This window comes from Natrix helvetica, assembly GCF_964273705.1.
Source record: "Natrix helvetica genome assembly, chromosome: 1".
Taxonomy (NCBI): Eukaryota; Metazoa; Chordata; class Lepidosauria; order Squamata; family Natricidae; genus Natrix; species Natrix helvetica.
The window spans coordinates 103,613,422-103,629,347 of record NC_138548.1 but is presented as its reverse complement, the minus strand read 5'-3'; the positions used below and the strand labels follow the sequence as shown (position 1 = coordinate 103,629,347).

Sequence of the window (15,926 nt, the reverse complement as noted above, 5' to 3'; positions counted from 1 at the left end):
AAGTTTTGGATGCTATAGTGGCAGTATTTACTATCTGGAGGAATGGCGCAACATGAAAAAGAAAAGTAATTAACATTGCAAATGATTATGCAAGAAATTCAAAAAATACAAGAACACAGAGCATTGAAAAGAGAATGGAGAATATAGAACAAAAAACAGAAAAAAAGATGAAAAAATTGAGAATATTTACCAAATGAAATTTGAGGACAGAGTTCAAAAAATTGAAGAAAAAGATGAACAAAGATAAGAAAATTGCTGATATTGACAGCAGATTGAGTGTGGTTGGAAATGACAGGAGTGGAATATTGAAATGGGAGATTGACAGATTGGAACTTTACGTCAGATTCCAAATGGAACTTTACCTCAGATTCCAAAACAAGAAGAAAAGAGAGAACATTTGGCAGAAGTAATGAGAGAAATTTTGGCAGAAGCATCGGTGATAACCAATGGGAAGTTGATGGAAGGAACAGATGGAGAGTTTTGAGTCTTTACAAGATGTGCAATGAAAAACAAGTTGCCAAGAGAAGTCCATAAAAGATCTACCAAGAAAGCAGTCAGAACACAAATATTACAAATGGCAAGAGATATAAGATTGCACTACTATTGAAAGGATACAGGATGATGTAGTGAAATGTTATAATAAAAACTAATTAAAATTTAGTTAAATTTAGAACATTATGCATAAAATGAAGTAATAATAGTTATAGTCAAATAAATGATTAACAATAATAATGTGTATATATATATATATATTTGTGTTACAACCCCTGGTATGCCTAAATATGGGAGGAAGGCAACACAAATATATACTTATTTCCCTGGCTCAACTGATAAGGAAGAGAACCCGTGGCTTAGTGGTTAAGACTCCTTCAAATCACTATTTCATATATATATATATACTAGATTGATAATATGAAATTTCATACAAATTGTGAGGACTATGGAGAGGATACTCAAAAGTTTTGTAACTAAAGATAAACATTTTTATATAGAATATAATATTGGATGGTTTTAGGATGAAGTAATGAAACGCCATAATATAAATTTATTTTAAATTTAGAATATCTCACATAAAAGGATGTAATAATAGTTATAGTCAAATGAATGTTTAACAATGATAATAATTGTATACATATATATTAGATTGATATGAGATTCTATATAAATTGCAAGTGAAGACTTGTGAGGAAGCGCAAAAGCTTTGTCACCAATCGACATACTGTATGTAACTGGAGGATGGTTTTTATGTTTTGTGTGTGTTTTTGTTTGTTTTAAAATAATTTTTTTTTTAAAAAAAACCCTTTCCTTTATTTTTTCCCTATTGTCTTCCACTTTTTTACCCACTAGTTCACAATACCACACAGTCCATCTAGATTAAGGCATGGCTAATCATGTTCTTGCTCAGTCAATTATTACCAATCTTCCTATATAATTGGCTTAACTACCCTAATTTATAATGTATAAATTTAGAAACAATCTGATTTAAGTTCTAGAACATTCATAATTATCAACTCTTTCATTGCACTTTACTCTTGCCTAAGAGTAATGAGGTGTGTGGCCAGATGTGTGATTGACACAAAACAATATTTTAGGATTAGGGATTCAGATTAAATGCTGTATTTTAATATAGCACTATATTTCTTGATCTTTCTGAGTGGTCATTTGAAGCCATCATAAGAAAGCAGGCAACTTCTTTATTCTGTAATGTATGTGCCTGGAGCAGTGTGTTTCTTATCCTCTCAACAAAAATGTATGGACTTCAGTTCCCCGGCCAACCTTAACATCTTAAAGTTAAACTTTCAATGTTAAAGTTGGTAAAGTTGAGAAACATTGGTCTAAAACAATATCCTACAATTGAAGGGTCCTCCATATGTCCAGACTTCACATTACAGAACTGACAGCTCTTATTTACTTCTGAGAGTAACGTTTATGCAGCAGAAGGTTGCTCAGGTTGAGGAAGCTTCGTCATGCTTTTCTATACACAAGATTATGTTCTTAAATTATTCAGATCCCACAGCACACGTCACATGTCTTCGCTTTTCAGAAAATGATCAAATACTCAGCATAGAAGTATCGTCTTGAGATTTTCCCCTATTTTATTCATAACATCAGATACATACAAACTTAGTTTCATTTTCATCCATGCAAAGCTAATTATGTCATTTTCTCTGCCAGTGCACTCTCTTATCTACATTGGTCATAAAAGGAGTGCAGCATTGATTTATTGTTACTCAAGCCAATTTTTTCTAAATTAACCATATCCTTCTAATCAGAGGTGGTATTCAGCAGGTTTGACCAGTTCTGGAGAACCGGTAGCAGAAATTTTGAGTAGTTCAAAGAACCGGAAAATACCACCTCTGACTGGCCCTGCCCCCATCTATTCTCTGCCTCCTGAGTCCAGCTGATTGGGAGGAAATTGGGATTTTGCAGTAACCTTCCCCTGGAGCGGAGTGGGAATGGAGATTTTACAGTATCCTTCCCCTGCCACGCCACACCCACCAAGCCATGCCGACAGACCGGTAGTAAATTTTTTTGAATCCCACCACTGCTTCTAATGTGTTATACCTATGTCTACATGTTTATATAACTAGCTATACGTCCCCCCTTCTGTGTTAGTTAAGCAAGGTATCAATAACACGTGGCTGACAATCAGATTGCAATATGTCATTTACTTTGATCTTTCTCTGAATCATGATTCCCCCTCTTCCTCAGATCACTTTCAGTTCATTTATTTCAGTGGGTCTTCAGGTCACTTTGGAGCACTTTATCTCCCCTGTCCCATGCAACCAGTAACACTCAGGCCTTCTGCAGCCAAACTGAAGGTTCAGTTCTGTTCAGTCATCCTGACTCCACCCGGATGCAAGAGGGGTTCTTGAGATGGTTTCTTTCCAGGTTTTCTTTTTCTAGAACAAGAAGTGGTAGCAAGAGGTATGGAAAACCTCTCTACAGGTAGTCCTCGACTTATGACCACAATTGAGCCCAAAATTTACTGTATGCTGCTAAGCAAGACATTTGTTAAGTGAACTTTGCCCCAATTTACAACCTTTCTTGCCACAGCTGTTAAGTGAATCATTGTAGTTATTGAGTTAGTAACACAATTACTAAGTTCATCTGGCTTCCCCATTGATTTTGCTTGTCAGAAGGTTTCAAAAGGCGAGCCCATGATCTAGGGGCGTTGCAACCGTCATAAATATGAGTCAGTTGTCAAGCATCTGAATCTTGATCACATCACTATGGGGATGCTGCAATGATCATAAGTGTGAAAAACAGTCATAAGTTACTTTTTACAGTGCCGTAGTACCTTTGAACGGTCAGTAAATGAACTGTTGTAAATTGAGGATTACCTGTATTCTTTTTGCTGCCTTTTTTAATGTTGACTTTTCTAATCTTCGTAGTTAAATATTAATATGAAAAGCAACTCATTCTTGGATACGTAATACACCTTAATATTTCATGAAGTAATCAGATGGCCTCTTTTAAAGCACTAATACATTTTTTACATCTTCAACTTTGTTCTTTCCAGATGAAAATTATTAGAAAAGCTCCAATATGGGCAACTGTTTGGCAAATAATGGTCATATTTTGGTGTCTCTTATCTTACACTCATTGCTACATGTTTGTGGTTAGCATAGCAAAATGACAACACTTTTAAACCCATTCTCACAGTGGCTGTTGACTATTCATTGGATAGGTGAAAAAAAAAAACGGCAGTTGTGTTATATTGACCTTCCTAATTGTGAATATAGTGAAGGTTAAAGGTGAAACAATGGCCTTTTGTTTTCTTAAATAGGCACCCTTAAATCCAGTCTAAGTCAAGGATGGTTTTTTCTTCCACTGCCTGAGCAGCATAAAAAGCAAAGCTCTGCTGATAGCTGTCTGATTGACTGAGATTATGCAACATTGTAAGAGGAATGGAATGGGAAGACTTCCCCCCCCCCCAAAGGAACTAGTAGGCATTGAATGATGGGGGCCTCTAAGCTAATGGAATAGGAGGGTAATTAACGTCTATGCACATTTCCCTAAAATGTGGATCTTAAAAGGTTAAAAAACCTTTTTTGTAATGCTTTCTAAAATTGTAAGCATCTGACAATTTTTATATTTTGCTTATAGGCTCATAAATCAATGAACTTCGTTTCAACTCTCCTTCAAATCACTATGTCAGAACAACTGGATTTACCAGTGAGACAGGCAGGCAAGTAACAGTTCATCACTTTTTATAGTATAAATATTTAGCGCTATTAATAAGTGACTGAGTAGCAAAATGAAATAATGAAAAGTAGATTTTAATGTGGAGTAATACTACATAAACAGGAACAGGATGGTCTCTGAAATCTGGGTCGGGAGAATAATCCTTGTGCTTAAAATAGTTTGCTAGAGTGGATATGATTATTTTTGTACAAAAACATCCCTCAGAATTTTTGATTACATGACAGTATATATATATATATATATGCTGGTTTTGTTGTATTCGGGTCTTTTCCCATGTAAGGTTGAGATTGTTGAGCCCACGCTTGAAGATGGCAGGTGAGATCCTGCCGAAACGTTGCAAAGTCAATCTCAACCTTACACGGGAAAAGACCCATATATATATATATGTTTGTGTTGTATTTGTACTGATAAATAAATAAAGGGAGACACACACACACATATATATATATATATATATATATATATATATATATATATATATATATATATATATATATATATATATACATACATACATACATACATACATACATACATACATACATACATATATATATATATATATATATATATATATATATATATTTGTTTTCGTAGATTTTCACGGGTGTAGGTATGCTGGTTTTGTTGTATTCGGGTCTTTTCCCGTGTAAGGTTGAGATTGTCTTTGCAACGTTTCGGCAGGATCACACCTGCCATCTTCAAGCTGTGGGCTTAAAATGGGAACGGAGCTGCCGTCTTTCTGTAAGTCTTGGTGGGAGGGGATGGGGTGGTGGCTTTGTTTCAGTAAGTGGAATGATTGGTTGTGTGGTTGTATCATGATTGGTAGATTGGTGCTGATTGGTGCAGGTTGTGTGTGCATTGTTGTTTTGTATTTTAACGGCTTGGGTGGTGGGTGGTGTTCGTTTGTTGGCTAGGGCTGGTTTCCAGATGTTTGGTAGGCGGGAGGTATCATCACGTTTGTTCATGCTGTGGGGGTGTTTCTCTATTTCGATGGCTTCCATGATTATTCTCTTGTGGAGGTGTTCTGTTTTGGAGATTAACCTGGCTCCTTCAAAGTTGATTTCGTGTCCTGTAGCTTCCAAAGAAAAACAATCACCAACCTAATCCAAAAGGAGACTCCCCCAAAAAACCAAGATACAGAACAGGAAAATGGCATCGCCCTCCTCCCTTACATCAAAGGCACCACAGATAAAATCAGCAAAATTCTCCACAAGCACAATATCAGGACAGCCTTCACCACTGACCAAAAAATAGCCAACATCTTAAGAAACCCCAAAGACAAAATCCAGCTAGAAAACCAAGGAGTCTACGAAATACCATGCAAAATCTGCCCAGCAATATACATAGGACAAACAAACAGGAGAATAAATGCACGCATCACAGAACACAAAAATGCAGTAAATAAAAAAGAAAAAACTTCTTCCCTTTTCCAGCACCTTAAAGCTACAGGACACGAAATCAACTTTGAAGGAGCCAGGTTAATCTCCAAAACAGAACACCTCCACAAGAGAATAATCATGGAAGCCATCGAAATAGAGAAACACCCCCACAGCATGAACAAACGTGATGATACCTCCCGCCTACCAAACATCTGGAAACCAGCCCTAGCCAACAAACGAACACCACCCACCACCCAAGCCGTTAAAATACAAAACAACAATGCACACACAACCTGCACCAATCAGCACCAATCTACCAATCATGATACAACCACACAACCAATCATTCCACTTACTGAAACAAAGCCACCACCCCATCCCCTCCCACCAAGACTTACAGAAAGACTGCAGCTCCATTCCCATTTTAAGCCCACAGCTTGAAGATGGCAGGTGTGATCCTGCCGAAACGTTGCAAAGACAATCTCAACCTTACACGGGAAAAGACCCGAATACAACAAAACCAGCATATATATATATATATATATGTATGTATGTATGTATGTATGTATGTATGTATGTATGTATGTATGTATGTATATATATATATATATATATATATATATATATATATATATATATATATATATATATATATATATATATATATATATATATATATATATATATATATATATATATATATATATAAAGAGGTCATCTCATCTTTCTTTGCAATTCCACATTTTGAAAAAGACATAAAAGTATTTACTGATTTAAATTGTGTACTGGATAACAATAAACTTTTCCAACTACTATGTCTGAGAAACATACATTATTAATCTTGCTTACTTGAATATCAATACTGTCGAATACAATTAGGTATCTAGTCATGTAATACATGCCTTATGCATTTAGATGGAAATTTTATCAACTGAAGTATTTTAAGGAAAATACTATGTTATGATTCCATTGAGGAGTAAACATAGACTGGTATGGCTATCAATATCGGGTATAATATTTTTGCATATATTGGAAAAGCAAATCCTGGATGTTTGTTGAAATTAAATTCTTACTAAAATCTTGCTTCGAGTTTATTAATTGGACTTCTTAATACATTAATATTTTCTCCTATCAAGACATTTTGGTAATTCAGCCTCCTTCAGCTTAATTCTAGTTCCCTAATGTTGATATTAGTTGTACTGATAGGTACCATACATACCAGGTTGAGTATTCCAGTCATAAAGTTTGAAAGTTAAATAAATAAATAAATAAATAATGTGTGACCTTAAGTTCTGTGACAAATATTCTCATATCCATTTTTCTTTGCAAAAATTCATAGTATCATGCATAGGCATTTTATAGTCTGATAGTCTGTGAGATGAGAGTAATGACTGATACTTAGTTTGATGTCTAGGGATTTAATCTACCACAACACATAGGCTGTCGTAGCATAAGTGATTGCAGTAGATAAGGTTCCTATTCCGCAATATGCAAATAGCTCACTTTTCTTCCATTTTTTTTAAAAATAAAGAAGTGGCAAATTTTAGGACAAAATTATACAGGAGGAGTACTTTATAAAGTTCTGTGTTCTGCTTGTGTGCTGGTTGTGACCTAATAGTTATGTCTACTAGATTATTATAGATGAATTATAATACAATTTTAGGGCATCTTAATACTGTTATTTGACAGGTGTTATATACTTGAAGAATATGATAACCCAGTATTGGCCTGACCGGGGAATTACTCCAGGGGATAACCCGCCTTACTCAATACCAGAAGAAGATAGACATTGTATTCGAGAGAATATTGTAGAAGCTATTATTCATTCTCCTGAACTGATCAGGTATATTTAAAGTTATGGTCACAAAGTATTTTTGTTTCAAATTCATACTTAATTGGAGTATTTTCAGTTGTACTAGAAAGCATAATGCTGATACTATGCTCTTAAATTTATATTGGGATAGGGATATTCCTATCCCATTTTGGGCATTACACAGTGTAATTGACAGAAGATAATGCCTATTGTATTCTACTGTATTAAAACGCTGACGTTTAAGCAAACTCCTTGGTGCTCTCAAATCCTCACATTTTATTTACATCTATTTCAAACATTAATCTATTAATGTATAGAAACTCAAAATAGCAATATTATTCATGAAATATCTCATATGTTCCAGAGTACAGCTTACTACTTGCATTCATCATATTATCAAGCATGATTATCCCACTCGTTGGACTGCTGTTGTTGAGAAAATTGGATTTTATCTCCAGTCTGATAATAGTGCCTGTTGGCTTGGAATACTCCTTTGTCTTTATCAACTTGTAAAGAACTATGAGTAAGTTATCATGTGTTATGTACATATATATACATATTGGCATGCTTTATTTGTAATTCACATTACTGTTTTTTATACATTAGAGTTGTATAACCTTCTAGTCTGAATAAAACATGAAATTGAATTTATGATTGGATTTGACGGATTGTCTGTTTACCTTTTGAGATACAGGAGAAATGACTTTTTCATAAGGAATGTCTTCTACAATTGTAGACTTAAACATGCGATACAGATAGTCCTTGCTTAATCATGTAATCATTGTTTGCAATCGTGCCTGCCAACTTTCCACAAGCAAGCCGGGAAGCCGGCAGGAGGAAGCAAGTTGCTCCTGCCATTGCTGTTTTTTGTCCCAAGGAGGTCCTGTGTGGGATGGGGATCTCTTTGTGTGTGTGTGCGCGCACACACAGGTATTCTGTAGCACTCACAGCAGCCACCTCTCTGCCCATTGTTCTCACCCTGATTACCTGGGATGCAGTTACAATGATATAAGCAAGCACTTTTGGATTCCATATTTGTCTCATGTTGTGGTTAGTTCCGAGCTGAACAACCTGCATAGTCCCCAATTAACAGGCAATAGGAATTGTCACTAAGTGAACAAGTCATATGATGACATGCTTAATAAGAGAAATTCAGTCCCACTTGCCATTGTAACCTGAAAACTACCTGTGCATCTGCTGCAGAAGTTCAGCAAACTGCTAGATGGCGGCAGAGAGATATTTTGGTTTATATCTCTTTGCTGTTATCTATTGGTAATTTGGAGTTTTAGAGCTGAGATAGAATATGCCTACTAAAATATATGTATGCTTGCCTCTTTTGCAGATATTACTGAAATGCTACATCAGTGTTTCTCAATTTGACAACTTTTAGGTGTGTGGATTTCAACTCACAATATGTGGTATTTCTGGGACTTGGTGTCAACAAATCTTAAAGTTGCCAAATTTAAGAAACACTATGCTACACTTCTAATTATTTGTACTTATATATGAATATATTACTGTCCTTGTGTTTTTTTTAATTAAGAAGAGTTAATTTTTTACAGTGTTTTCTCTCTCTTTTTTTTTAATGCTTTCAAAGTATTAACATCTGTGTAACCAATTTGGATTTTTGTCTGTGAAAATATTCTGTGATGATGCTTCCTCTTTAAATTATTTCAAAAATTTCTCCCATATTAACTTGCACTATTTTTAACGAAATATTGTTATGAAAAATTATGTCTTTAAGAAGTATCTAAACCATTCTCAGTTAAGGAATTATGTCAGGTTATTTTAAAAGTTTGATTATTTTGCAGCGCGGAAAGTGTGCTGAACTGAGTTGAAGTAAGTCTAATTCTAGAGACTGCTCGTGTTTTGCAGAAACATTTTTCTTAAAGAATATCAGCTATAAATGAAAACCTTAAAGTGTGAAATTGTATATGCTCAAACTTTTTCTCATCCATTAAGATACCCCTAAATTGACAGAAGGAAAATTGTGTGTGGGATTAATTTAAGGTACCCATTTCATTCCTTAAATTGACACCCAATAACAATGAAAAAATTGACGCAGACTAATGTCTGCACCTACAGTGGAGGCTACAAAAGATGCCTTGGATAAACTGCATTTATGGGATTGCAGTGCACATAGTTTTCTTATTATTATTTTCTGTCATGCATTTAAAAAGGAAAGACGTACGTAATTATGATAACAATGTATATCCAGATAAATTAACAAGGTAGAGGTTTATATGTTTCCTATGCAGTACTTTCTTTGGAGATAGGATAAAATTTCTTCATTTATAATCAGTAGTGGATCTAATAGATTTTTTTTCTAAAATCAGCTCTTAACTATTTTTCAAAGATATAAAAAACCAGAAGAGAGGACTCCATTGATAGCAGCAATGCAACACTTCTTGCCTGTTCTGAAAGATCGTTTCATCCAGCTCCTTTCTGATCCATCTGATCAGTCTGTCCTTATCCAAAAACAGATCTTCAAAATATTTTATGCTCTTGTTCAGGTTTGTCCTTTTACAGTTAAGTTGTTTTAATCTTTACATACTGATTGGAACAATTATATATTGATGCTTAGTCACGAAAGTGGATAATTTAAGAAATTAAATATTGAGTGGATTTTTTCAGGTTGTTTATATATTTGCTTAATTTATAATCATAAATTGCTTTGCTCATAATTTTTCTCAATAGTACACATTACCCCTGGAGTTGATCAATCAGCAAAACCTAGCAGAATGGATAGAAATTTTGAAGACAGTTGTCGACCGAGATGTACCAGCTGTAAGTATTTACTTTATACGGACTATGTGTTTTATGTGTATGACGTTGTATGTGAGTTGGTTGTATGACCGAGTGTACAAATAAATGATATACACAGCCGTATTATTTTTATCTATAGATGATGTAAATTTTGGAGAATGGGATTCTAGTTACATTTATAGATTTCTCTTCCTTTTTTACAAGCATGTCCCTTGGACTTTTGAAAATTCAAAAATAAAACTTGCGGGCCCTTTTGTTATTTCTCTTGGTATCTTGCCATTCTAAATCTTTTGTTGATAAGAGAGTAAACATATTTATAGTAAGGGATGAGCATCCTATGACCCCAATCTCCCTTTTCTCAACTTCAAGGTTTCCTCCAAAAGTTAAAAACTGACAGGAATTTTTCCCACATTTTTGTGGTGGGAAACTTAAAAATTGTAATCTTAATATGATCCTAATTTTTTTTTAAAAAATGCCCCAAGCTACATCTATGGAGCATATACAAATAAAATAAACTTTTATCCTGTAGAGATGCAAGACAAGATCTGCTGATTTTGTGACATTTCTCTGTTGATTGTAACTGTCATCCATCCCCCATAATTTTAAAGGTGATTCCTACCCATCAAAAGATGGCTCTCCCCAGTTTAATTAGACTTTAAAATAAAAACCCAGAAGCATATTACATTATAAATTAATACTATAAATTTTAATTTGGCTTCAAAAGGAAACCCTCCAGGTGGATGAAGATGATAGGCCTGAATTGCCATGGTGGAAATGTAAGAAGTGGGCACTCCACATCTTAGCCAGACTTTTTGAAAGGTAACATTTCTCCTCCTCAAGATTCATTTTTAAGTATTCTAGATGTTTTCTTTTTTGTTACCTGTACATAATATATTACAGTGTTGTTGTTTTTTTACTAATATTGCAATAGGTATGGAAGCCCTGGTAATGTTTCCAAGGAATACAATGAATTTGCTGAAGTTTTTTTAAAGGCATTTGCTGTTGGTATACAACAGGTAGGATTTTTTCTTTATAATTTGGGTTTGATTGAGAATTAACTGATTCTTACTATCATTTTTTTTGTTTAAAAATTAAAAATCATTTAAACTTAAGTAGAAAATGTTTGAAATAAAATCGCTAGTCTCTGTTTCTTTTTGCCAAATAGAATTTATTACTTCCTAGAGAGAACAATTTCTTCAAAGGGATTAAAATCTGCCTCAGTTGATAAAAGAAGCATTTTAATGTTGATCTATATGAGTCAGTTTCAAGCTCCCTGAGGCCAAATTCCTGGCATTCCAAGCAATTAGACTTTGCATACACTTTGCCATCTTTCCTTCTCTGTATGTATCACCTTGCAGTACATAAAGCATTGCTTCATACTAAAGACAGTTCATTTGTATATAACATAATTTCACTCTATCTCATTTTAGGATAAGCTGTTGCACAGAAAAGAGTAAGAAATAGTAATCCAAAGAATGAAATGAGAAAATATAGTTGAAATATTTGGACTAGAAGAAATCCAAAGTCCCTTCTAGCTCTATTCTGATTGAAATGTATTCACACCAATAACCACTCATTATACTTTTCTCCATACCTTTATATATATACACAATACAGTACAATACAATACAATAGCAGAGTTGGAAGGGACCTTGGAGGTTTCTAGTCCAACCCCCTGCCTAGGCAGGAAACCCTATACCGTTTCAGACAAATGGCTATCCAACATCTTCTTAAAGACTTCCGGTGTTGGGACATTCACAACTTCTGGAGGCAAGCTATTCCACTGATTAATTGTTCTAACTGTCAGGAAATTTCTCCTGACTCCCTCTAAGTTGCTTCTCTCCTTGATTAGTTTCTACCCATTGCTTCTTGTTCTACCCTCAAGTGCCTTGGAGAATAGTTTGACTCCCTCTTCTTTGTGGCAACCCCTGAGATATTGGAACACTGCTAGTTATATCTATAAATCATCCTAGTTTTCCACCATATCCATACAGCTTTTCATGCATTGCCCAAGTTTTTCAAACTTGTCTTCTTTTCAGGGTCTCATCTCCATCCAGTCATAAGCCTTTTTTATTTTTTCCTGCCCCTTAATTTATTTACTTTGTACTTGGTCACATTCATTCAACCCTCATTTATTGTGGACCCTGCCTCTTCTTTTTAATCGCATACATTTCTTAAGTCACCAAATCTTATTTCACTTGCTATTATGTTTCTTCTGGCATGTTTAATATCCACTTTTCTAGCATATAAGCGGCAGTGGTGGGTTGCAGGCGGTATGCCCTTGGTACGGGCGTACCAGAGCCTACCCAGAGCGCCGGGTACAGTCCCAGTATGGTGCTCCGGAGGGCCCGCCCGCCCATGCTCCTTACCTGTCTTTAAACCCTTCAGTGCTTCCGCGCACGCACATGGCACGTACAGTGCCTGTGCAACACTCCACCGAGCAACTGGAGTGTCGTGGAGGCATTGCTGGATGGTAAGACGCACATGTGCGCGTGGTGCGTGCGCGCGCTCATGTGGAAGTACCAGTTGCAACGGGATCCGGTACCCACCACTCATAAGCGGGCAAGAAAATGCTGTTATATGTAGCTAGCTTCTTTTTCTTTTTCCTTTCTGCCACTTTCAGCAAACACTCACGGTTTGCCACTGATCACATGCTACACACTCATTCTATCTTAGCTGTGTGGAAAGCTGCTATCTAACACATTTTGGAAAACAGTTTAAATCTTTAAAAACAACTAATCAGTCCATTTTCTTAGGTTTTGCTGAAAGTGTTATATCAATATAAAGAAAAGCAGTATATGGCTCCGAGAGTTCTACAGCAGACTTTGAACTATATCAATCAAGGGGTATCACATGCAGTTACTTGGAAAAATCTGAAACCTCATATTCAAGTAAGTTGTTTTTCCTGGGGTTTTTTGGAATGAAGCCTGCATAGCTAAATAATAAGTTATGACTTTTTTCCCCTGAAGCTCTGCTGTAGCAGAATTTGACTGAGTTTTAACTTGTGTTGATGAGTTTTACATTTGATTTGACCATTGATATTTGTAAATTTATTTGATATTGGAAGCCTCTCCCCATTTTTAAAAAAAATTGAGAGCAGCCTATCAAAACAAATAATTTTTATTTGCAGGGAATTATCCAAGATGTTATCTTCCCATTGATGTGCTATACAGATGCGGATGAAGAGTTGTGGCAGGAAGACCCTTACGAATATATACGTATGAAATTTGGTAAGTGATTCAGAACTGACTAAATTTTCAGAGAGTTTTTCCAGTTAAAATAATATTAATATGCAATATTTTGACTTACACTTTCTAAAAATATAGAAACATTAATGCATTTTATAGTTTTGAGACATTTATATCCATAATTCTCCAAATAAAAGTTTAAAAATGTTTAAAATGCTTTATGGAAGTTCAGAATGGAAATTTCTAGTGATTCTTGGTGATTACAAAAATCCTTTATGTCTGATTTTGCTTTTTGTTTTGCATTGATTTCTGAATATTTTAAAAGGCAAATAATGCAAATTGTTTCTTTTAATAGATGTGTTTGAAGACTTCATTTCCCCCACAACTGCTGCACAAACATTGTTGTTTACGGCGTGTGGTAAAAGGAAAGAGGTATTTTCCATAAAGATTACCTTAAATCCCAAAAAAAGTTCTTTCAAAATCTCATATGTAGACTGTTGGATACTTTACTTGTAGAAGATTTTGAAGAAGTATCTCTTGTGGGCATCATGGGCTTTTCCAGGTAGCACACACAGCTACTTTCCATAAAAACTTGTGACAAGCAAAGTTTCCAATCTGCATGCTTGCACTATATTCATTAGTTTGTTGTCAGAATATGGCACACGAGTGCAAGAATTCAGATTTGCTGACTGCCTCTCACCACCTCCCTAACATTGAAGTCCCAGCTGATTCATGTAAGATGCAGTGATTGTACCATTGGCGTTGTTACTGTGTCAGGTTCTGACTCAAAGCATGGCAGCCTCCAAAACTAGGAAAGACATGTGAATCTTCCAGCTGGGTTTTTTATTATTCCACATCTATGAAAAAAATCTTACCATCAAGCATGATTTTTTTTGAGAACTATTAAGGAGGAGCTGTCTTTACCCTCTGTCACGCAAATTATCTGAACTGAATTGCCTCTTACTCCTCTTACCTGAGAATCCATTCCATCATGGAGATGATGGGGCTAGATCTGTGTTCAGTATTTTTATAGCTTTGAAAAAAATCAGAATGCGTCTTAAGGATTTTAGATTTAGATTTTAGATTTAGATTTTTCTTGTTAATAATTAGCTCCTGCAGTCAGTAGAATTTCACTTTAACTGAATTCCCTAAATGCAGTTTTAATCCTGGTATCTTTATTACATTTAAGCAATTTTCATGCACAATATTTAGAAAAATTATACATAGGCAGATAATATCTTTGGCAATAGGAGTTACTCAACTCAGAATATTGGTTGAACCTTTGGATTGATTGATATAATTGTTTAATGAAATGTATCTGGGCATTTATTTGACTCTCATATTAGGTCCTGCAAAAAACAATGGGCTTTTGCTACCAAATCCTCACAGAGCCAAATGCAGATCCTCGTAAAAAAGATGGAGCATTGCATATGATTGGTTCTTTGGCTGAAATACTTCTGAAAGTAAGTAGAATTTTGTTGATTCTTTAAATGTCTTAAGATTCTTCTGCCTTATTTTCACTACAGGTAGTCTGACTTATGACTGGTTGTTTAATGACTATTTCAGTCATGATGGCCTTAGAATATTTTTCTATGGCCCTTTTTTTACAGTGGGCAATGGGTTCAGTAACTTAAGTCTGCTCAACCTGCATACACATATTAAGATTATGTGTTGGAATATATCCAACACATAATCTAAAGTGTTTGTCTTCCTGAAACTGGTAGCGGAAGGTTTGTACTTAATGAAGCAGCTACACTTTCCAAACACACCACATGATCAATGGGGCATATTTTCTAATTCAAAGGAATTAATCGCAGGGTGGATTTTATTTAAATCAAGTCGATGTAAATCACGATTTAAGTCACTAAGTCAAATGGATTGATTTAACTCGATTTAAATCATAATTTTTAAAGAGCAACTGTCATCTATGTCCTGTTATTAATGTATCTTAAATAGAAAACTATCTTTAGATAGATTTTTATTCCATAAGCATTTTATTAAGATACATTTGATAAAAAAATAAAAAAATCTGATTTAAATAAAAAAATACAATTTAAATTTAAACAATCTGATTTTTATATGCATATTTTTTTAAAAATCATCAATTTTTATCCACCCTGATTAATTGTAAGAAACAGACATTGTAAAATAGACATAAGTTAATGGTGCTAAATGCATGATATCTGTGTTGAATTTGTACCTTTTGTGATTTATCACTATTCTATATCTAACAGAATAGATTATCTAGAATTTTACCTCTTAAATTGTGTCAATTAATTTTGACTTTCAGACTTAGTAACAGATTTCTGCTTGAAATAATTGCATGGTTAGATTTAGATAACTCCGTAATACATGAATCATTTACAACAGGGTTGTCAAACTCGCGGTTAGCAGGCTGGATGTGTCACACGCTGGCCATGCCCAGTTTAGCGAAGGGAAAAGCAACATGTCACGTGACAACGCCATGATGACACGAGTTTGACACTCCTGATTTACACTGTCTTTGCTTTATTTCAATAATTTAGGTAAAAGTTTCTTATCTATGATGTACTGTTTTGGCCAGAGTCA

At 34.8% G+C, this 15,926-nt stretch overlaps 1 protein-coding gene across 4 annotated transcripts in view; it reads left to right on the top strand.

Annotated features, from left to right (window-relative positions):
• IPO7 (importin 7) overlaps positions 1-15,926 on the top strand; it is a 49,069-nt gene that overhangs the window by 11,749 nt on the left and 21,394 nt on the right. For all 4 annotated transcript variants that reach the window (XR_014175022.1, XM_081948766.1, XM_081948764.1 and 1 more), the window contains exons 2-12: positions 4,111-4,192; positions 7,281-7,434; positions 7,769-7,927; positions 9,761-9,917; positions 10,102-10,191; positions 10,895-10,989; positions 11,102-11,186; positions 12,927-13,061; positions 13,301-13,400; positions 13,714-13,790; positions 14,705-14,821. Coding sequence is in view for 3 of the 4 variants with exons in the window: in XM_081948766.1 (XP_081804892.1) it covers positions 4,111-4,192; positions 7,281-7,434; positions 7,769-7,927; positions 9,761-9,917; positions 10,102-10,191; positions 10,895-10,989; positions 11,102-11,186; positions 12,927-13,061; positions 13,301-13,400; positions 13,714-13,790; positions 14,705-14,821 (1,251 nt within the window). In the remaining variant the exon portion in view is untranslated. The remainder of the gene's footprint in view (positions 1-4,110; positions 4,193-7,280; positions 7,435-7,768; positions 7,928-9,760; positions 9,918-10,101; positions 10,192-10,894; positions 10,990-11,101; positions 11,187-12,926; positions 13,062-13,300; positions 13,401-13,713; positions 13,791-14,704; positions 14,822-15,926) is intronic.